At 41.0% G+C, this 24,282-nt stretch overlaps 1 protein-coding gene across 2 annotated transcripts; it reads left to right on the top strand.

The window, feature by feature from the left end:
• The first annotated feature begins 858 nt into the window (after positions 1–858).
• On the top strand, positions 859–22,747 carry mamdc2a (MAM domain containing 2a). Of its 2 annotated transcripts, XM_072433823.1 has the most exons (13): positions 859–1,064; positions 6,809–7,095; positions 8,144–8,228; positions 8,305–8,436; positions 9,649–9,905; positions 12,527–12,620; positions 13,348–13,485; positions 14,223–14,488; positions 15,171–15,267; positions 16,511–16,654; positions 17,752–18,011; positions 18,620–18,704; positions 22,653–22,747. In XM_072433823.1, the coding sequence occupies exons 1-13, from the start codon at positions 905–907 to the stop codon at positions 22,712–22,714; spliced, it is 2,067 nt and encodes a 688-aa protein (XP_072289924.1). In that variant the 5' UTR covers positions 859–904; the 3' UTR covers positions 22,715–22,747. The 2 variants fall into 2 exon arrangements, with proteins under 2 accessions (XP_072289924.1, XP_072289923.1); XM_072433822.1 differs by lacking the exons at positions 18,620–18,704; positions 22,653–22,747 and having other exon boundaries at positions 860–1,064; positions 16,511–16,650; positions 17,752–17,962.
• The last annotated feature ends 1,535 nt before the right edge of the window (positions 22,748–24,282 follow it).

The raw sequence follows: 24,282 nt of genomic DNA on the forward strand, positions 1-24,282 counted from the left end.
AAATAAGAGATAAAAATGTGTATTTTTTCTTATAGCCCTATATACACAATGGACTGTAATAACTCACATTTATATCAAGCTCCTGCTTTATTTAACATATACTAATTTGAGGCATAATTGAAGTAAGTCTTTTGTTTATTTTCCTTAGAAGCCCAAAATAATGTTGTTTTTTTATGTAATTTTATGATAATGTCAAATATGTTCGAGTACCACTGATGTCCTCAAGGTGGCGCAAGGATAAATATAGAGACCATAGAAATCATTTGTCAAAAAAGACAAAGCACAGATGTGTTACAAAGTTGTTTTTGCATATATTTTACTGTTATCTCCTTGTTTTATTGCATTGCATGTATACGGCGCTCTTTTGGGGGGTACTTAAAAGTTTGAATAAAAAAATAAAATAAACTAGCAATAGAATTTTGAATATGCAATTAAAAGCTAAGGCAACTAGCTTTTAATTAACAATACTCTAATTGTTGGATACTTTAAAATACCCCCCTTGGGCTTGAGTCGTGTCAGGCAAGCCTAAATGTAGGGTTGAATTTATTCTCAGGTCATGTTCAAAGCATCTGTTGCAGAGGTGATGTCCAGCAGCCATGCTTTGGCGTTATCATCAGTAAGATGTCATTACTAACCCATCAGCAAGTTGTTAAATACTCAATGACTGAAAGGGACACTTCTGTGGATTACTTATGCACACTTTGAGGGATGCACTCTACTTTCTGCCCACCAGCTCCGTCCTACCACCTCAATACCATCTGAGGTCAATGACAGATCTTAGATTGTGAGATCTTTGTTGATTTTGCTTATTCTCTGGTCCAGCAGGCTCCTCCTCTCTCTGAGAAGAAAAGCTTCCATAACCAGAGCAGAGAGAGAGCTGCAGCCAGTGGAGACAGTGGGCAGTATGCTGGGCTGTGGGTGCTCAGTCTGGTGTGTCTCTGCACTGCTGCTGCTGATTCAACCACTTTTGGCACAACTGCTGCCCGGCTCCTGTAACTTTGAGCTGAGCACATGTGGCTATACTTCGGACCCAAATTATGGCTCCTGGGCTATCAACGAGGAAGGTACTGTCTGCATGAGCTTTTGTATATGTTTTCTAGTGTGGTTTCGAAACACAAATGAAAATTAAACCGAACTGCATTAGAATAACTCTTTACTGCCGCAAATTTACACAGAGCAACACAATTTTCAGGCAAATCCTACATAATATTTGAAACCTCAATAAAAGTACACTATGTAACTTTTATGCTGTGAGGTCCGCCATCTGCATGTTTCCATGGAGATGTGTCTTCTTTTTTAGGGGATGTTCCACAGAATTACATTGGATTTATTCAATTTGTTATGTAAATTTGCATGCAATTATCCTGTGAGCAGGGTCGCCTCTCCATAGCTCTGCCCTGTAACTTGGCCTGGTGTCACAAGCAGGTGGCGGACTCTCCACCTGAACAGCTGGAGCATTTATCTGTATGGAACCCACGAGGCATTTTGCAGTGAACCCTATGCAAACTTTAGAAATTTAACCAACAACTTTCCTTGGGTCAAAAGGGCTGGAAGCTACTATACCACTATGCTGCCAATATTAGCTCATTGCAGCCAATAACAAAACATAAATGTAATAAATACTTAATAGCTCAACAGTGACCGCTCACCATGTGGTTCCGATAGTACTGATCCCATTACGGTCATAACATAACATCCCCTCAAAGACTTTTATAAGAAAAATGGTAACTATGTGGTAACTAATGACCCCAAGACATATAATTTGAATTAAAGTCTGTTTCTGAGACAGCTGACGTATTAAACAACAACAACAACAGCACTTAGGACATTTTGCCACCTAGCTGTTTAGCCTCCATCATGCCTTTAAATGCTCAATAGTTGATTTTTCTTTTTTGTTCCTAAAAAAGGTCAACTGGAAACTGAATGGGAATTGTGCTTTCAGTGGGCTTTGAAGTGGGCAGGACTGTTGAGCTGCATTGTTATATTTAGTTGGAGTATCAACTATCAACCCTATGTATGATCAAATCAGAACATCTAATTGTGCATCACAAAACATTGGAACCACAGTTTAGTTTAGCGTTGGCCAATATACACACACAGTTTTGATCATAGAAAAAGCATCTGCAGTGCCTGTTACAGGCTTGAGCCACAGTTAAAGCTGTGCACGTTGTGAGAAGCTGTGAGGGGACTGGAATAGGGAGCTGGAGACTTGTAACCGTGTGGTAGAATTGTGTCAGGGTAGTTTTTTCCGTCTGTGCCACACGCCGCAGGGTCCACTTTTAATAAATGAGGTACGAAAGGGAAGGGAAAGAGCTGCACACAGACTACACACCGCGGAAAAGTGCTGTTTATGTTTGGTTTCCATGGAAATGTGGTTTTGTGCCGAGGATGATGCACCGAAAAAGAAAGCGAGTGAACCAGACAGAGTGAGTGACCCAGACAGAGAGTTGTGTTTGAGAGCGCACAGGCTTACATGCAGCTGCCTCACTGTCACACAACTTTCCATATCCATTCATATATAGGTTAATCTATAGGTTATCTATTTTTTATCATTTATTTTTCATACAGGGAAAAAAGCAAATAATAGAACCTCTTCTTTTCATAGGTGCTCTGTCAAATACAAAATATTTAAAAAATAAAACAAAGAAACACATGATATCCTGATAAAATGCAAGTAAAATGTCCAATAAAAAATCATTAAAATTAACCAATACCTAAAAACACACAAATACAAAATGGGATAAAATCATCTAAAACAAGAGCACTGGTTCTATGGGTCATCTCTAAACAGTGCTTTGGATTAATTACATACAATTATTTAACTTAAGACTTGTTTGTATTTTGTTGTATACTCCACTCACCCACTACACAAGCCTCACCCCTCTGCCCTCAGGATGGAAGAACAGGGTGCTAAGGTGCAGGAGGGCCCACTTTGAAAGTAGCCTGATCCCCGCGGCCATTACAACATTCCCTGCTGAGTGCACTTAATAGTAATATATCTATTGTTGATTTGTCAAACAAGTTCTGTGTTTGTGGAAGAATTTTCCTATTGGAGACAAGATAAAAGTTTAAAAGTCTAATACAAACAAATAAAAACAGAAACTGTCATCATTAAATTTACTTTGAAAAAGAAGAGTGCAGATGTAATTTGAACGTTGTTTGAGTAGAGACCTGTTTCACAGCAAGACTGACCAGATTTTATCTGTATAAAACTGAAACTCTGATTCCCCGGGTTTAGTCCTGACTCTGGCACCAGCAGGAGGCCGGTCCCCGAGCTCCATGTTTAGTCCTGACTCTGGCACCAGCAGGAGGCCGGTCCCTGAGCTCCATGTTTAGTTCTGACTCTGGCACCAGCAGGAGGCCGGTCCATGTTTAGTCCTGACTCTGGCACCAGCAGGAGGCCGGTCTCTGAGCTCCATGTTTAGTCCTGACTCTGGCACCAGCAGGAGGCCGGTCTCTGAGCTCCATGTTTAGTCCTGACTCTGGCACCAGCAGGAGGCCGTTCCCCGAGCTCCATGTTTAGTCCTGACTCTGGCACCAGCAGGAGGCCGGTCCCTGAGCTCCATGTTTAGTTCTGACTCTGGCACCAGCAGGAGGCCGGTCCCTGAGCTCCATGTTTAGTCCTGACTCTGGCACCAGCAGGAGGCCGGTCCCCGAGCTCCATGTTTAGTCCTGACTCTGGCACCAGCAGGAGGCCGGTCCCTGAGCTCCATGTTTAGTTCTGACTCTGGCACCAGCAGGAGGCCGGTCCCTGAGCTCCATGTTTAGTCCTGACTCTGGCACCAGCAGGAGGCCAGTCCCCGAGCTCCATGTTTAGTCCTGACTCTGGCACCAGCAGGAGGCCGGTCCCCGAGCTCCATGTTTAGTCCTGACTCTGGCACCAGCAGGAGGCCGGTCCCCGAGCTCCATGTTTAGTCCTAACTCTGGCACCAGCAGGAGGCCGGTCCCTGAGCTCCATGTTTAGTCCTGACTCTGGCACCAGCAGGAGGCCGGTCCCTGAGCTCCATGTTTAGTTCTGACTCTGGCACCAGCAGGAGGCCGGTCCATGTTTAGTCCTAACTCTGGCACCAGCAGGAGGCCGGTCCCTGAGCTCCATGTTTAGTCCTGACTCTGGCACCAGCAGGAGGCCGGTCCCTGAGCTCCATGTTTAGTTCTGACTCTGGCACCAGCAGGAGGCCGGTCCCCGAGCATGTGAGCAACCCACAGGGTCATGAGTTTTAATCTGGCTCTTGACAGTTTGCTGCATTGTCCTTCCCCTGTCTCATCCCCATTCCATGCTATATTGTCCTGTCTAATAAAGGTTACTGGCCATTAATGCTTAAAAAAGTAGGGGTGTGCTAAAATATCGATAAATTGACAAACTATATTTGGTGATAAAGTATTGATATTGTGGACTGCAGTAACGGTATATCTAGAACCTAGACTCAGTGTTCTGGTCCAAAAATTCTGAATTGTTTGTATCAAGCTTTCCAAGACAAAGATCCGTAAATTGCCCTTGTGGTGTCACCTGCCTGTTTCCATGGAGAGAGCTCAATTTAATGCCATACTGTGTAATATTCTAGGTGCATCTTTAAGGATCACTCATGATTTGATACTGCACGTCTGAGATCTTCAAATGTGGTTCAATGGTGTGCGATCGAGAGACTGTAATTACCTCTCCTGAACATTCATATCATTCTGCAGAAGCCAGACGTGTGCACTTAAGCTTTTGTTTCATTGTGTGGGAAAGTGGACGCAATGTTGTGTTCACCTCTTCATCAGGTCTGTGGTCAAAACATTTAACGTCCATGTGTACGTCATTATTTGAAATGCTTGTTTTCTCTGGCACTTACAGAACACTTACATAAGCATTAAAAAACAACTGCAAATAGCAAACCATAATAAGCCAATAACACAAAGAAATATATTTGCATAATTAAACACATTTTTCCAGTTTTATCAGGTTAATAAACAGCATTCATCACAATTTAAGACTAAACTGGTGGTTAATACTACATATACAACAGTGTCCCCACATCAATAACTTAGGGATCATCTCAAAATGGGTTGAAGCTGAAAATACTTAATATTTTTCGTCTGGGGGGGTGCTACATTTCGTCTTTTTGTTGCTTTGAAGCTTCAATACATCGTTGTGGCAGTAATTGTTTTGAAATGCTAAAAAAATCTCTCAGCAACGAGCATTAGGCCAACATTAGGCGGCGGGTGTGGCGCGGAGCACGGGGAGTGCGTACGGGGGAGCACGGCGCACCGCGGCCCACCGCGGCCTGCGGCAGTGGCCAGCGCGAGGGAGCACCTGCCCCGCTCCCCGCGCTGGCCACACGCCGTAGACCATGTGGATTGAGTAAACAAACATGTGCGGCAGGTGACATTATTTGGAGAATTCATAACTTCTAAATATAAACTTACCAAAGGATGTTCAGGGATGTTCACTAGAGGTGAGCAGGTCTATCAAGCTACTATCATTTTATCAACGCGTTAACATTTTATGTGAAGCCAGACAAAGTCTTTTGGGGGGGGAGGGGGTCCAGAGAGAGACGAAAAAAATTACGTCTTTTCAGCTTCAACTCATTTTGAGATGATCCCTTACTCAGAGTTGTATTGCATATTTGAGTAATACTTATTGTCCTGCATTTGAGTGCTCCGAAAATATCTGTTTTCACTCACCTCCTATCTCCACCCACTGATCTGTATGATTGAATGATTATCCCCCAAAAAATCGGTTTACAGATAGAAAAACAATTCTCTTGAGTATAGTACTTGATCCATTTCTTGTCTGTTTGGCAGGATCTCATGTGTTGACACATGTTCCACTCTTCACCGCTGGTTTAACCGCAGACGGGAAGAGCCATTGCCCAAATAAGGACTCCCTCAAACAGTCGTAAATCCTGACTCCCATCCGCCCACAGATTTGGAACTGTTTATAGTCGAGTGGCTTAAGTGCCCTGTTTTTATGTCTGTGCGGCCACTGTGCTTTCTGAACAAAGACCTCAACAAAAAATAGTATAGTTCCAAAGTCAGACTTAATAATACATCTTCTTAAGCATATTTTCCATGTAAATTTAGCAAAGATTTAGGGTGTGCTTTTGGGATCCTAGAGTTCCAAAATGGACTGTTCTTGCTCTTTACTGAATTATTGCTTTTGAGGAGTTGTAAATCTGTAGAAATCGGGTGAGCCAAATATAGTGGCTTCCACTAATATTGGCACTAATCTAACTAATGTTGTGGACAAAACAGCAAAATATGATATTAATATGTGTCTAAAATAAAAACTGCTGTCATAGCATATACACACAGTTTGTACAAATATATCATATTTGGATACATTTTTTAGAGCCCAGTACAACAAACATAGACTTCTGAGAGTAATCCTATGCTATGTGTTTTGCAGTTTTTTAATACCCACACACAGGATATTTTGTGGCGCCTTTCTTCTTTGTAATAAAATCACTTTCCAACATCAGGGATAGAACTATGAACTTCAAGTGAACTGAATGCAAATGATAAGTGTCTGGTTGTAAAGTTTGGTCTCCATAAGATAAGATAAGAGAACCCTCATTTATTCCAAAATGGAGAAATTGCATCAATCAGGGATTAAGATATGCCAGGGTTGGCCTGGAACACGGTTATCAAAATCGCCAAACATTTGATCACAGGCGCCAAGTTATGAGTCATGTCCGTGGGAAGGCGAGGCACTCACTGGCCTCAATTTGACAGACACAGTTCACAGTAGAACAAAGAGATTTTAAGAAGGGACTATTTCTACTTAAACTGCGAGTCTTAAAGGTATAATGTCGTTTTACTGTTCCAGGGCACATGATCAGCCTGGACTCAGACATCCAGGATCCTCAGGAGCTTCAGGAGCTTCAGGAGCTTCAGGAGCCTCATGTGTGTGCGGTTCTGCTCAGCCCGATCCTGGAGCAGCAGGAGTGGAGCTGCGTGCGCCTGGTTTATCAGCTCACGGGGAACAGCTCTCTTCTGCTGCACGTGAGGCCAAAGCACCACAACTTTGACCGCACCGTGTGGAAGGCTGAGACGGCCTCGGACAGCTGGCTCATCGCGAGTGTGGATCTGCCCAGCACCACCCAACCCTACCAGGTGATATGATATTAGCATCATCATGATCAGGACTGTTAATGTCAGTTTAAAGTGTTGCATTATGGTACAGCTCCACTACATTTGAAAGGTAATACTAATATACTTTCTACTGAACTGCACTTCTAGAAAAGGAGGAGTTTTCTGCATCTTTTGTCCCATTTAAAGCTTTATGATGCTCATCCCAGAGACTGGAGGTGTGCAGACGTCCTGTCACTGACACAGACTCACCACAAACAAGAAGATCTGTCCCTTAAACAGTTATATAGATATGATTGATGAGGGAGTTGGCTGTTGAGACTTGGCATTAATCTGTTTTAGTTAGCAGTTTTGTCCACTAAGTTCATTTTGAATCAGTAAATATACAAAATATAGGCAAAATAAATTCCTCTTTCCAGTTTATAAATGTTTACCAAACCTGTCTCTTGTCTTTTCATCTAATTCATTCTTCTCAATAATGTAAACTAGGATAGGATAGCATACTATTATGCTAAAAAAAACCTTTTTAGTATTTAGAAAGTGTATATTATTATTTATTGATGACATACATTATCATTCATAACATATACTTTCACATATTGGATCAATATTTGACCAGATGAGGTAGAAGTAAGGAAATACAGTAATGTGATCTCAGGTTTTTGTTACGTTATATAATACATTAAATACATCCAATCATCCCATGTGCAAATTAAGACATTTAAGATGAATATTGAGCCCTAAAATACTGTTATTATTTTCATATTGAACAATACACTTACAGTAATGACCTTGACAGGTATAATTATGATTGTAACATTGTTCATCTTCATGTTTATTTTTATTACATTCTCATGACACCAAAGAGACACTGATTGGCCACTGTGGATGACATGTAAAGACCATTAGTAATAGACTAATGGGCTTTGTTTGACTTATCTTTAAACTTGTGTCTTCATGGTTAAAAGCTGAACAAAGCAGATGTGGACACTTGTTCTGAGGCTCCTGTTTTCACTCAGGCCTCAGTTCCGAGCTCATCTCTGACGGACGCTGCTTCGTTTGTGCCTGGCAGGTTCTGTTGGAGGGCAGACTCAAGAGAGCGCCACAAAACAGCGTTGCCATCTTTGAGATCCACATAGTTCCCGGTTACTGCATCGGTCAGTGTTTCATTTCAAGCAGAGCGCCAGACATTTACAGCTCTTTGTGACGTCTTGGGGTTTTGTTGTTCACCAGAGTGTAACTTTGAAGAGCATCACTTGTGCGGCTACAGTAACAGCTGGAATCCAAACGTAAACTGGTACGTGGGAGGCAGCCTGGCCAGCGAGTCCAACCAGCTGGAGGCACAGGGGCATTACCCACGCTCAGGTAAAGGCCTCAACAGCACTTTTCAATCCTTTAGAATCAGAATCTGAAAAATATGTATCGCCATTGTCAGTGAACAAACTTTGGCAATAGGGTGCAACATGAAAAGACAATAATAATAGCAACATATGCATAAAAAGATGACGCATAAATGAAAAATAGGGTTAAAACTAGACTTAGACTGAACACTTTGAATATGTTCACACAATTTACAGTTTAAAAGTGCAAAAAATGATTGCTAGGAAGCGTTCTGTTACTGCTCGCACACACAATTGTATTATTACTTGTACTTAATAGTTCAATTAAGTTTAGTGTTGACCTATAAAGTGAAGGCATTTGAATGGTACATGTTGTGTCTGATTCCACCACTGATTAAGTCCTGCAGTGTTTACTTTTAGAAGAAGAGACAACAATGTGGGTGGTTTTGATCAGGGGTGTTCAAACTTTTCGCCAAGGCCAGGACATTAAAACATAAAGTCATAAAGTGATGATCATTTCTGTGAATTATGGAGTCAAATGAGTGCAATGAGCAGAGGTTTGATTGAGTCACCGTCGAGGCTTCAAATGTTAGCGTGAGGTCAATCCCAGATCCAAATGTTTGTATTATTATATCATTATCTTCACTGCTATTTTTCATTTTGTTCATTGTAAACTGCGATATTGATCTAAAATGACTGATGATGAATATTAGAAGAAGGACCATTGACTTCCTGTTCAAAACTGCATTTTCACAGTGGCTTTTCACTGTAGCTGATATTCATTTACATGTTTTCATTGCTGAACCCTACATTCACAATACTGAGTCTGAACTTTTTTGAATAATTGCAAGTAAGTATGGCGTAATGGGCGGAGATAGGGGGTAGGTGAAAACAGGAATTGTTTTGAGCATTCGAGCCTCAAATGCGGGACAATACGAGATTACCTAAAGATGCATGGGCCAATTGAAATGCAACTCTCATTTAAAAAAGCTCATGAAAGTCAATTTGACATATTACAGGTCGGCGTTAAGGTTTGGATGGTAGAAGATGCAGTGAAAAGCTTTACTTGTAGTAGTTTTGGCCAATTGACCAAGAATCCTGAGGCCAAACAATAACTGGTCTGATGTGCCTCGTGAGTTCGAGTTTGGACACCACTGCTTTTGATGTTGCATGTTGCTTTCAGTGCTTTATGTGCTGTCCGCCCTTCTAACTAGAGCTTGTTCTTGGTCTGTTCCAGGTCACTACATGTATGTGGACTCTGTGTACGCCAAGCAGTTCCAGGAAGTGGCCTACCTCATGTCTCCAATGACTACAGCCCCCATGAGCGGATGTCTGTCCTTCTTCTACCTCCGCAACCAGGGGAGGGAAAACCTGTTCTCTGTGTTAACCAGGGACCAGCTCGGACACTACGAGGAGCTGTGGAGGCCTGAAGCTTATGTTTCTATGGGCTGGACACATGTCAGCGTGGACATCAAGGCCCCACACCCTCTGGAGGTCAGTTTGTCTTTACACTTACTTTACTACTACTTTACAATTTGTACTATAATAATTTATACTTGCTACACATTGTACTCATTCTGTCCAGGTTTTTAATTATGTATTTTTATCTTTTTATATCTTGTGTGTCATAATAAACTATGTATTTTCTTTGGCCACTGAACTTAAAAGTGCACAGGTTTAAGGTGGGGATCCACCACCTGCTTTTAACTCAAAACGTGCACCAGGTCAAATCCTCCAGCTACAGTCGTCCTGACCGAGCCGAGCACAAAGATCTGGAGATGGGTCCTCGGGCGCTGCACACGAGGGGCATTGAAGGATGGGTCAAATGCAGAGGACAAATTTCCCTACAGGGACAATAAAGTACCTTAAACTTAACATTATGGCTTTGGCTAAAATTGTCCACTGTGTAGCATTAAACACCATTATGCTTTTATATTCCTTTTTTCAAAACAACATCACACCTGACTTAAAACTATGTTTCTGGGACATAAAACTGCTGCAATGGAAACTTTTTGCGGCAGGAAAATAAACTATCAGAAGTAAATGGATGACTCTGAATCAACAAACTGTTAGGACTGGGCTCAAATAACAATGGACATGAAAACAATGGAAAAAATGACCATCTTCATTAACAGAAAAACTGACATATTTACCAAACATAGTACATATGTCATTGTGTAATATTTTGGTTTTCTGTTTTTCTGTTTCTTCTCCTCTTTTTGGCCCATAGGCTTTATTGGACAGAAGATTGTTGTGTGAAATAGGGATGAGGGATTGATTAAAAATGACCGATATATTATTAAACAGTACTTTGCACAAACAGAGAAAGTGAGGAGAAACTGACTATATTTGAGACTTGAATGTACATGTGGTGAGGTCTATGATGCATCTGTAGTTTTGTTGCCTTGAGGTTGACATAAAGCTTTCTAGAGGGTCAGATAGAATCCACTTCAGAGAGTGTTGTGATGAAGACACGGGGATGTTGTCAGAACGTTAGAGTAACACGTGAAGAGCAGCGTCTGTTCAGAGAGCTTTGTTTTTGCCAGCAGCAGCTGAGACATGTCTGTAACTGTCATGACGTCAGGTGCTGCGGTCAACAAACTTCTCCACTGTCCATTACCAGTGTCCAAGCAGTTCACATGCAATTTAGAGAAACATAACAGCCAAAAATGCAAAAAATGTCTGTTACTTAACATATTACACTTTTTTCAACCGCTTTGGCACATTTTCTGAAACTTATAGCACAATAACTACAACTAACACTTCAGTGGCAAAACAGTTCAGAATGTTTGAAGAATCTAGTGGTGCAAACAAAACCAAACATTGTGCTTTTTATCATCTGAACAGAACTGTTTCAAACTCGGACAATGGAGTCTTTGGACTGTGCTTTTTACTCCTTCTGCAGTCGGACTCTTGAATGTCTTCAAATCGTGACTCCTGTGTGTTCTGTTGTGTGTTCTGTTGTTCTGTTGTGTGTTCTGTTGTGTGTTCTGTTGTTCTGGTGTGTGTTCTGTTGTGTGTTCTGTTGTTCTGGTGTGTGTTCTGTTGTGTGTTCTGTTGTGTGTTCTGTTGTTCTGTTGTGTGCGCTGTTGTGTGTTCTGTTGTTCTGTTGTGTGCGCTGTTGTGTGTTCATTCTGTGTTCTGTTGTGTGTTCTGTTGTGTGTTCTGTTGTGTGTTCTGTTGTTCTGTTGTGTGCGCTGTTGTGTGTTCATTCTGTGTTCTGTTGTGTGTTCTGTTGTTCTGGTGTGTGCGCTGTTGTATGTTCTGTTGTGTGTTCATTCTGTTGTATGTTCTGTTGTGTGTTCATTCTGTTGTGTGTTCTGTTGTTCTGGTGTGTGCGCTGTTGTATGTTCTGTGTTTTTAGTCAATGTTCCTGAATCAGAGTGTGCAGTTTTTAGACTGTAGTGTTACAAGTGTAGTTGGAGATGTTAATCGCCAATGGGAGTTCAGGAACGGGACCACGCCTCAACCTCTACTCCACCAGTAAACACGCCCCACTCTCTAACCACACCTCTAATTACCCAGAAGCCCTATTTATAAGGCCTGTTCACAGCATCTCTTGTCGTCTCTGCTCTCTCGACCCCGCCCTCCCACTCCATGTCTCTATCATCTTCACCTTAACACATCACCATCTACGGAGGGGGCGGGGCTGATTACCCGAGACAGAGCCCCCATCCTGAGTCTCTACCCAGCCAACTCTCGTGCTCGATCGTCGCTACATCGTCACTACATCGTCGCTCCATCGTCGATCCATCGTCGCTCCATCGTCGATCCATCGTCGATCCATTGTTGATCCATCGTCATTATTCATTATTATCAATGAATATTCTTTCATACTCTTTCATTGTTGTGGCGTGGTCTCTGCTAGTGAAGTGCGATTATTGTGTTTCAGGTTCTGCAAAAAGTGTTTTGTAGTTTTGATTTGAGAGTTGTATATGTATATGTATATGTACATAAACTCATGAGCAGGGTGTCAAAGCGGTTGGAAAAAAAAGGTTATTATTTACTCTGAAATGGTGTCTGAAAAGTACAATTTTAGTAAATGTCATTTAATTGTCATATCACTTACTACACTTACTACATAGAGCTACATAAACATTGCTGTGTGTGTGCAGGTGGTGTATGAAGTGGCTTTCAACAGTGCCAGAGGAGGTTATGTGGCCATCGACGACATTTCCTTTTCTCCAGAGTTCTGCCACAACGACACCGGTGAGAGAGCAAAATGACATGAGGCAATTGTTGCGCTCTGTTTTCTGTTGTAAATAAATAACTGGAAACCAATTTATGACTACATTAGCCTTAACAAAGCATGAACAAAATGAACACTGATTCAGATTATAACTGAGATGTTTGACGTAAAATAGAAATAAAAATTCACATTCTGATTTAACTTGAAAATGAATACATTTGACAGACTTTGGACCAAAATGGGACTTTTACTTTGGACTGTATGTGCCTTCATTTTCTGTAGATGTTTTTAAAGGTTTTCAAAAAAGTAGTTATTATATAGTGTTATTAATCGCTGTACATAGTCAAAAATGAAAAATCATATTCTGAATAAGTAATAAATAAAGGCATAAATAACACACACAAAAATTAATCTGTGTTAGAAAATACAGCAGCATTCTATTATCTGGACTACTTTTCAAACCCTTTTATTAATTCATTATTTCTTTATTTTTTCTAATATTATTATTTTATTTATTTATAAATTTTCAGTTTTCAAAAGGTAAAACATAAAATGACAAAAAAACAAGCCAAAATCAGACTGAACCAAATAAGTACAAATAAAAAAATATATATATATATAGGATGAAAATATAGGGTTAAGATATTCATTTTATATTTAAAGACAACAAACAAAACATTCAGAACCCAAGTTTAGCATTGTCCTACACTCTCTAGCTCTCTATATGTGTCATCTGTTGTGTTTTAGAGCCAAACTTTGACCCTTCTGTTGCCGACTGTGACTTTGAGGACGGCTTGTGTCTTTACTCTCTGGAGTTTGGAGTGTGGAGCAGGACATCAGTCAAAGCCAACATGTACAGGATCGGGGACCACACCACAGGGACAGGTCGGTCCCACACACAGGGATGTAACCAAATCTCACTTTGACATATTTTGAAGAGGCAGAACAGAACAGAACTGTCAAAATTATACCTTTTTCCTTTTTAAATGCTTTGACAAACCTTTGGTGCGAATCCTTCCATGTTTAAAAAGTCTTTATAAAGCGCTTAATAGCAATTATGTATTCATTACTTGATTATTTTTGTTGTTGTTTGTTTGTTTCTATGACGATGTATTGTGACAGCCCTAGACTTTTGCAATATTACTGTTATTGTTACACTAGTCACGCATAATAGCATTTTGAGACAAAAATCTAATGTTCTGTGCATATTCTGTCAGATCAAGACCTGCCCAAAATCCAATCATGAAATAAAGAAAACAAATTGTCTTCACATGCAGTAGTGAACAATGGATTTTTATGTAGTTAATTAACACTTTCTGGATTTAAAATATTTTAGTAAGATCTGAAATGGAGAAAAACAGTAAATGTCAAGTCACATTTTTTTATTTCAAATACAAAAATGAGGCTTATTATCCCCTCACCATTGAACACACATAACAGTAAAAAGTTCCAGTTTTGCATCATGGCCAAGGTTCCCAGGACATACTGTAGGCGTGGCTCTGTGAGTTGTAGATTGTGGCAATTTGCTGAATACATTTCCCCATTCTTGTCCAATAAACCTCAAAACAACACAGTTTAATCACCGATCCACAAGAAGTAACGCCTTTATATTGTTATTTCAGGCTACTTCCTGCAGTCTCATGCTCCGTTCACATCCCGGGCGCCTCACATGGATCGTCTTCATGGGCCTTTGTTACCTGGAAACACAAAGTTCTGCCTGACCTTCTTCTACCTGCTCCACGGCTTCAGGAAGTTGGACCATGCTCTGTCTGTTTACATTTATGATGAGAATAACGTGGCTCTGGAGAAGCTGTGGAGCCTGACTGACGCGTCCAGATCTGTGTGGCACAGAGTGGACCTCACCTACATGAAACCCATGCGCTCAAAGGTACCGTAAGAACCCAACTCAGTCAAGCCTGCTTTTCTTTTTCTTTCATAGCTTTGGCAATGTCATATTTGGCCTCGTGGCGTCACCTGCTTGTTTCCATCAAAGTAAGTTAACGACATACTGTAAAACATTCTAGGCAAAGCAATAACATCTCCGTGGAGACAGAGCAAACCCTCCACCAAAACGTTGCACAGAGGACTTTTAAACCAGCACTAAAAGTTCAGAATAAAGATAGACAAATGAACAGAAGAGACAAGTGAAGTGGGCCTCATTTAAATGTCCAAGGATCTTGTTGTCTACATGAAGCAGTGTAATATAATAAACCATAATATATATATATATATATATATATGGTAAATAATAGTTCTTTTGTTGACTAATTGTGTCTTTTAGAGGCTTTACACCTGTCCTGGTTTGAGCCCAGTTCAGCCTTTCAGACAGTTTTTCCCAACTTTACTCAGGATCTAGTCAAGGATTTGTTCCAGGTTTTCAATTTACTCCCACTTGTAAATTGGTTTGTGTTTGCAATTGTAAAGCTAAAATCAACAAAAACTAATAAATCCTTTGTTTCAGTTCATCTTGATTATAACTAGGAATCAAAAGGTCAATAAACAAAGACTAAAAAGGCCAAATTAACACTGTTGTAGTTAAATGTATAGTGCTGGGGTGTGTCTGTGCTCAGGTGGTGTTTGTGAGCCTCTGTAAGACCTTCTGGGAGTGTGGCTCTGTGGCTCTGGATGACATCAGTGTGAGCGTGGGCGACTGCCAGGTCACCACAGGTACGTTTCACAACATACCACTGCAATTTAATTTAGAATAGAAGGTTTAGTCTAATATCACTGGCAATTTAGCTGATAAAAAGACAGATTTATTGTATTTGGTTCTAACTGTGATACTGCTATTTGAACATCATTTTTAGAGACAGTTTAGATTCATTATGTCTTTACTTTTTGATCAATTTAGAATCCTTAAAGTCAGAGCTGTATTTTAGTGTTGCACTTTGACATGTTTCGACTGCAGTGAACTGATTTTAGCACTGCAGCTGACGCCGTCGTCCCACTGCTCCAAGTAGGACGACAACGCCATCTGCAGTCCGACTTCAGAACTGTATCCCAGGTATGAGAGAGTTGGTACGCCCCTTCATCCCGGTTTACAGTCTGGTGTGTGCGTTTGCATATCAACACGTGAGGAGTGCAGCCGAAACATGTCAACGTACGACACTAAAATACAGCTCTTGCCATAAGAATCCATCATGCATTATATACATTACTTTACACTGTGGATTTAATGGTTTCATTGAAAAAACAAAACAAGAAAACCCACGCAAAGGGAGAAAAGGAGCGAGACACAGTAAAGATAGACCACTATGTACATATATTTACACTTTTTGGCATATCAGCTACCTGCCTTAATTATTCAGGATAAGCCCATATTTAGTTTGGGCCGATAAACTGCCAAAAGGAAAAACATAAAGCTTTATTTAAAGTAAAAAGGGACTGGACAAAATGTGATAATACTGGTCCAGTAAAACAGCTGTGGATGTCTCAAACATTTCTATTAATTTTCTTTTCTTTATTATACTTTGTTTTATAACAACAGTCCAGAGTGTAGAAAATTATGAAAATCTGTCTTAAATATCGGCCCAAAAATATTAGCAGAGCCTCTGAGTTTTGAGTCTTCTATTATTATTTTTTTTCCTTTTTATTTTCTATTTTCCCCCCTTTTTCCAAATTAAAAAGACACAAAACAAACAAAAACAAGACGGGACCAGAGAAAAACAAATTGGGTAAAATTGAAAATAAGAATTTATGGGGGGAAAAGGCATTCAAATAAAGGGCTTTAAATTTTCCGAACATATTGGAACATATTATTGAAAAACACATAATTTGATCTCTATTGTTCAGCCTGACCATGTATATTACTGATGTCGACCCTTAAACACAAATAAGCATATAAACAATAGTCATTTCACCAACATAGACCCTGGCATAGGCCCACTCGGATGTTCTCTGTGTTCCTCAGTGTCTGTGGAGGCCCGCTGCGACTTTGAACAGGACCTGTGTGGGTACGTCCAGGAGAAAGAGGACAGTGCTGATTGGCTGAGAGTCAGAGGCGTGACCCCCACCTCCTACACGGGGCCCCGAGGAGACCACAGCACAGGGGTGGGTGAGTGAGCAGTCTGCACCCACCGCCTTCGACTCCAGAGGGAGAAACATCTTCATTTAAAGGTGAACTATGTGACTTTTCTGGTCGTCGCCTGCTCAAGTTTAATACTGTGGAACATTTCAGGCAAAGCAATGACGTCTACATGGAGACTAACCAGAAAAGTTTCATAGTGCATCTTTAACATGCCTTGCCCAGTACTACGTTTTGAAGTGCGTTATTACGTGAGAAAAAATGATGTATTGAAAATAGCGTTTTGCTAATGCACAATAATTAAAAAAGCCTAATTCCACCAGTAAACTCTATGAACATTATTATAAATAAAACATGAGCTGGAATGAATAAACAGCTACATGAAGCACTTAATAAAATCAAAATAAGGAAAAAAGTTGTGCATTAGCCCAACCTCTTTCATTGTGACCCCCATAATAAAAACTGTCAGTGTTCGCGACCCCAAACACAAAACATAGACAGTAAAGTGATAAAAAGCCTTATTTCTATTGCTTGCTTTTATTTTGAATTTGGTTGGTCAAAAGGAATATGCATTTACCACTGCATTTGAAGGGTGTTAAGCCTTATTTAAGACTGTTGCAGAGTTTCAATATTCCCCACATCATCTGGGGTATGAAATCATATTGTGGTCACAATAGAACCCTCTTCTACTCTGTCTCTGAGGCTTTTCCCCCTTTATGTCTACTGAATAATTGCTCTCATTTATACTCTAGATTTATACTTTTTGCACCAAGCTTTTGTCACCCACCCTGCTTGATATTTTTGCTAAAATTATATTATATAGTTTGAGGGTGACCGCCAATGAATCTTAAAGTTCTACTTTAACAGTAACATTTCACATTACATTACAATCCATCCATAAAATGTGTTTGTACAGCACAAATCAAACAAAAGGCAATTCAAAGTGCTTTACAAAATGTATTTGAATGTATTTGCTGACCGCCCTGTGTGTATGTGTGTGTGTGTGTGTGTGTGTGCACGTGTGCGCGTGTGCGTGTGCGCGTGTGTGTGTGTGTATGTGCGTGCATGTGCGTGTGCGTGAGCGTGCGCGTACGCGTGCACGTGCGTGTGTGTGTGTGTGTGTGCAGGATACTTTGTGTATATCGAGGCCTCTCTGATGCGCCCAGGACACAGAGCTCGTCTGCTCAGTCCAACACTGCGTGGCTCCTCCTCCGCTCAGTGTCTGCTCTTCCACTTCCACATGTACGGCTCCGGGACGGGCATCCTGAGGGTCCTCCTGAGGCGCAGAGACCACCCACGGGACTCTGCACTGTGGAGGCGCGCCGGGGAGCAGGGCGTCGGCTGGATGAGGGCCGCGGTGGACTATCACTGCGACCAGGCTCATCAGGCAGGACAGACGTCACATACACGATTTTAATTTAAAAGTGCACAGCGTGTCTTTTCTGGTGAAGGGTGCAAAACCTGCTTCTGTCCTGGAGATGTTAATGCTTTGCTTATTAAACATGATTAATCATGTTTATCTCCATGAAGACAAGCAGATTGCACTACCAGGTCAGATCTGTGGAGAGTAATTGGAAACATTTACTAACTATTAAAATAAATACGTGTCTTTCAGTGTTTTGAAAAGCTCTATATAAATAAAGTGTTATTATTATTATTATTATTATTATTACATATAATTCAGTCAGTATAATTATCAAAGTAAAGTAAAGTAAACTATTTCAGATTTTCAATACACTTTGTAAATTGAGTCTCAATTTTTCCATGATTATTTTAGTTTAAAAAATAAAATTTAAAATTAAATAGACAATAGAAAAGTTGACTAATCAAAAAAAATGATCACAGTGAGAATACATGTTTTATTAGGTCTTTTTGAGCAATAAAAACACAACAATAGCAAAACATTAAAATCCAGGCCAACCCTCCGCCAGAAATGTTACACAGTGCACTTTTAGAAATATGGCACCATTTTATATTGTGTGGCTTTTGTTGCAGATCGTCTTCGAAGCCACTCGGGGCCCTTCGCTCAGAAGTGACATCGCTTTAGATGACATCGAGTTCAAACAAGGGCCATGTGAAGGTAATGCACAATCCCAGTGACCCGTTCAAATATGTCAAAATGTCCTTAATATTAAAGTGCATATGGCAGGTTCTCGTGTTTTTCTAATTATTACGGTAGTTAGTTTGGTGGAATAGTCCCTGTGGTAAATATTTATCATAGTTTTACATCAGTTAAGTGACAATGTGTGACAAAAAGGGAAAATTTAAACTTCTTCTTTGGTGTTTTATGGCGGTTGGTATCCAAGTGTTACATTGGCGCCAGACTTGTTGAATATTATAGGAAGATGAGCTGAGTTCTAAAAGTGAATCCCTCTGTGATGTCATCAATAAGAGACATTACTTTGAAAATGCAGAGACAATTTACACACAATTGATAACATTTTCTGACATTTTAATTTATGCGGATGCAGTCGAGAAAGTGTCAAATAAAGAGGTGAAAGTAGATACAGCGAGAGATGCCTGCGCTGCTCCCAAGTGTGGAGGTTCCAGGTGTGAAGGTTCCAAGTGTGGGGGTTCCAAGTGTGGGGGTTCCAAGTGTGGGGGTTCCAAGTGTGAAGGTTCCAAGTGTGGGGGTTCCAAGTGTGGGGGTTCCAAGTGTGAAGGTTCGAGTTCCAAGTGTGGAGGTTCCAAGTGCGAAGGTTCCAAGTGTGGGGGTTCCAAGTGTGGGGGTTCCAAGTGTGGAGGTTCCAAGTGTGGGGGTTCCAAGTGTGGGGGTTCCAAGTGTGGGGGTTCCAAGTGTGGAGGTTCCAAGTGTGGGGGTTCCAAGTGTGGGGGTTCCAAGTGTGGGGGTTCCAAGTGTGAAGGTTCCAAGTGTGGAGGTTCCAAGTGTGAAGGTTCCAAGTGTGGGGGTTCCAAGTGTGGGGGTTCCAAGTGTGGAGGTTCCAAGTGTGAAGGTTCCAAGTGTGGGGGTTCCAAGTGTGAAGGTTCCAAGTGTGGAGGTTCCAAGTGTGGGGGTTCCAAGTGTGGAGGTTCCAGGTGTGAAGGTTCCAAGTGTGGAGGTTCCAAGTGTGAAGGTTCAAAGTGTGGGGGTTCCAAGTGTGGGGGTTCCAAGTGTGAAGGTTCCAAGTGTGGGGGTTCCAAGTGTGAAGGTTCGAGTTCCAAGTGTGGAGGTTCCAAGTGCGAAGGTTCCAAGTGTGGGGGTTCCAAGTGTGGGGGTTCCAAGTGTGGGGGTTCCAAGTATGGAGGTTCCAAGTGTGGGGGTTCCAAGTGTGAAGGTTCCAAGTGTGAAGGTTCCAAGTGTGAAGGTTCGAGTTCCAAGTATGGAGGTTCCAAGTGTGGGGGTTCCAAGTGTGGAGGTTCCAAGTGTGGAGGTCCCAAGTGTGGGGGTTCCAAGTGTGAAGGTTCGAGTTCCAAGTGTGGAGGTTCCAAGTGCGGAGGTTCCAAGTGTGGGGGTTCCAAGTGTGGGGGTTCCAAGTATGGAGGTTCCAAGTGTGGGGGTTCCAAGTGTGAAGGTTCCAAGTGTGAAGGTTCGAGTTCCAAGTGTGGAGGTTCCAAGTGTGGGGGTTCCAAGTGTGGGGGTTCCAAGTGTGGGGGTTCCAAGTATGGAGGTTCCAAGTATGGAGGTTCCAAGTGTGGAGGTTCCAAGTGTGGGGGTTCCAAGAGTGGAGGTTCCAAGTGTGGGGGTTCCAAGTGTGGGGGTTCCAAGTATGGAGGTTCCAAGTGTGGAGGTTCCAAGTGTGGGGGTTCCAAGTGTGAAGGTTCCAAGTGTGGAGGTTCCAAGTGTGAAGGTTCCAAGTGTGGAGGTTCCAAGTGTGGAGGTTCCAGAAGTACTGAGGATACCCTGGTTGTGGATAGAGAGGATTTTGTACTCTTTATGGTGGATGTTGTAAACTGTGCTGCTCAAACTCAAAGCAGAACTAAAAGGATCAGGATCATTGCTAAAGCTGCAGGGAGATTCCTTGGAACAAAAGAGCTTGAATGAGCAGAAATAGAAAACACACTAAAGGTGCTAAATGGGAGAATCAGAGAAATCAAAGTAAAGAAATGGAGGTGAGGTAGGGGCGTCGCTGGTCTCTCTCGACAACAACGGAAGTAACTCACATCCAGTGGGTGGATGCCGGCCGCCGTGGAGAGCTGAGAAGGAGGAAGAGGAAGAGGGGCGAGAGGAAGTGGAGAAGGCAAAACACCAAAGAAGAAGAGGAAGAAGAAGGAAGAAGAAGAGGATCACACGTGCTTTGAACCTGTGGGCTTTGGACTGAAGAATGAAGTCTGAAGAATAAAGTCTAAAATCTGGGGAATAAAGTCAAGAAGAAGAAAGTCTAAAGAATAAAGTCTGGCGGTAACACTTGGATATCAGCCCCCATAAAACACAGTCTGGGGGTAATGTAACGCTTGGATACAAAGTCTGAGGAATAAAGTCTGGCGGTAATGCAACACTCGGATGCCAACCGCCATAAAACAACAACAACAACAACAACAACAACAACAACCAAAGAAGAAAAAGAAAGTACCAATGTTAGGATTTGATAAATAATAATACCTGATAACTATTTTGACATGTATATGGATTTTGGCATTTGTTTACAATATGGTTGTGTTACCGGCGCCAGCCCTAGGGGTAAGCTGGGCGGTAGCAAATGGTACACAGCTAAAGAGTTAGACTGTGTAGCCAGGAGAATATCGCTGTGGACAGATGAGGGAGACGAGTCATTCCATGCACAGCGTGTTTAATTCTACTTTTCAATTATCACATTCAATTATCGTATACAATCAATAATCAATAAAATTATAAATGACAATAAATAAATTAACAAACACATATTTGGCAAAAGACGATAAAAGAATATCTAAATTGACTCAACAGATAAACTTAACAGATATACATAAATAAACTATAATATATAAATAAAAATACAGGTAACTAAATCTCTTACACCACGCACACACACACACAGACACACGCACACACACACAAAGGCACGCACGTGCACACACACAAGCACGTTGGCAACATGTGCCTGCAAATGGCGGCAGCTACTTTAACAGTCTAAACTAATCAAAAACCAAATTGTATGTAATCAATTGTAACCTTTTGCATGCTACCAAGCAGTTGAAATTGTCCAAATAATACTTTTACCTCTGCACATGGCAGACTTGTGGCAAAGTTTAAACCACGTGTTAAGTACACACGAAAACACATTTCAATTTCACAAATCACATCAACTACGGTTTGTTCCAACTCTGCATAACACATATATTACATTTAACCAAGTTTAAGTCAAAACAACGGAACTTTTGGTGATTACCTGTGGACAGATGAGGGAGACGAGTCATTCCATGCACAGCGTGTTTAATTCTGCTGTACATGCGCATTGTCTCGCTCTAATCCCCACAGGAGCGCTTAGAGCACCATCTGCTGGATGGATGTCCCAAAGATTAAAGACACAGTAGCCAAAAATACAAAAAATAGAGGGGGTGTCTGTTTCTATATAAACTTTTGAATATAGCGTTTTCAACCTACTACAGTTGCTAGGTAATAGTTTTGGAATTACCTTGATGTCACATCTGCTCCATGTCCTACCAGGAAGTAACATAAACTTCATCATAATTGCAAAACTCTGGAAACATTTTTGTTTGTCTAGTTTTAGTGAAAATGTGTGTTCTAACCACAGTGTCATGTGCACTTAGGCGATGAGCACAGTGTTTCTGCACTTAAGATGCTCACGTTTAGTCAAAATATTTTAAAAGCAACATGAAAATGTATACAGTGTGTCACACAATGTATTTTTGATTTAATAATGAGTGTCAGAGAAAATGAATTGCTTTTTTGTTTAAGGTTTCAACGCCACAACTGAAAACTCAGGAGGACATTAAGATATCCATTCAATAACTTAACACAATTAACACTTTTATAGCCCAAAATATTTGATCAACGACTAGAAAAGCCATTCAGTCACATTCAAATCAACTTTAAATATGATGGAACAGATTTTGTCCTGATCGTCCCTAACAGTGTTTTCCTCCACAGATCTCACAGAGTCCTACTCAGGCTTCTCCGAGGATTTCAACGAGATTGAAAATTATAAGTAAAAGTTTGGCTACGAATACGATGATGACTACATACTGACCTACGATGATACATACTGACCTACGATGATGACTACATACTGACCTATGATGACTACATACTGACCTACGATGATACATACTGACCTACGATGATGACTACATACTGACCTATGATGACTACATACTGACCTACGATGATACATACTGACCTATGATGACTACATACTGACCTACGATGATGACTACATACTGACCTATGATGACTACATACTGACCTACGATGATGACTACATACTGACCTATGATGACTACATACTGACCTACGATGATACATACTGACCTACGATGATGACTACATACTGACCTACGATGATACATACTGACCTACGATGATGACTACATACTGACCTACGATGATGACTACATACTGACCTACGATGATACATACTGACCTACGATGACGACTACATACTGACCTACGATGACGACTACATACTGACCTACGATGATGACTACATACTGACCTACGATGATGACTACATACTGACCTACGATGACGACTACATACTGACCTACGATGATACATACTGACCTACGATGATGACTACATACTGACCTACGATGATGACTACATACTGACCTACGATGATGACTACATACTGACCTACGATGATACATACTGACCTACAATGACGACTACATACTGACCTACGATGACTACATACTGACCTACGATGACGACTACATACTGACCTACGATGATAAATACTGACCTACGATGACTACATACTGATCTACGATGATGACTACATACTGACCTACAATGATACATACTGACCTACAATGACGACTACATACTGACCTACGATGATGACTACATACTGACCTACGATGATGACTACATACTGACCTACGATGATGACTACATACTGACCTACGATGACGACTACATACTGACCTACAATGACGACTACATACTGACCTACGATGATGAGTACATACTGGCCTACGATGATGACTACATACTGACCTACGATGACGACTACATACTGACCTACGATGATAAATACTGACCTACGATGACTACATACTGACCTACGATGACGACTACATACTGACCTACGTGGAAGGGAATAAAAACACCAACATAACGTTTTACAACACCGACATTTCTTGTGGATTGTCTAGATTTAATAAGGCTTAGATTAGGAGCTCGTAAATACGCAAGTGCTCGTTCCTGTTTAAAACACAAGACAAGGCATTAGGAAACAATGCTGCAGCAATATGTGATAATTAATATGTGATCAATAAAGAGTCATACATTTGGTAATACGTCTTTTTATATTAGTTTCTAGGCCTCATCTCCAAATAAAGATGTGTAAAATATATGCAGAGGAATCAACGATGAATGCTAAAACTAATCAGATTAATTTAGTAATACAATAATTATATGGACTATACATATTCTTTAAGTAATTCACGCAGGATTTTGCACATTTTAGTCCTGGTGTGGACTTCGTTTAGTCCTGGTCTAGTCCAAATCTTGATGTGGTTGATGCAAGTAAGAACACATTATTAAACATGCACTG

The sequence above is a fragment of the Eucyclogobius newberryi genome, unplaced genomic scaffold (assembly GCF_026437365.1).
Source record: "Eucyclogobius newberryi isolate DKJ021-1_F unplaced genomic scaffold, fEucNew1.0.hap1 SCAF_6, whole genome shotgun sequence".
Classification (NCBI taxonomy): domain Eukaryota; kingdom Metazoa; phylum Chordata; class Actinopteri; order Gobiiformes; family Gobiidae; genus Eucyclogobius; species Eucyclogobius newberryi.

Coding starts and splice junctions, on each gene's coding strand:
- mamdc2a (XM_072433823.1), top strand. CDS start 905: ATGCTGGGCTGTGGGTGCTCAGTCTGGTGTGTCTCTGCACTGCTGCTG. Junction 8,229..8,304: donor AGTTCCCGGTTACTGCATCG/GTCAGTGTTTCA, acceptor GTTGTTCACCAG/AGTGTAACTTTGAAGAGCAT. Junction 8,437..9,648: donor GGGGCATTACCCACGCTCAG/GTAAAGGCCTCA, acceptor GGTCTGTTCCAG/GTCACTACATGTATGTGGAC.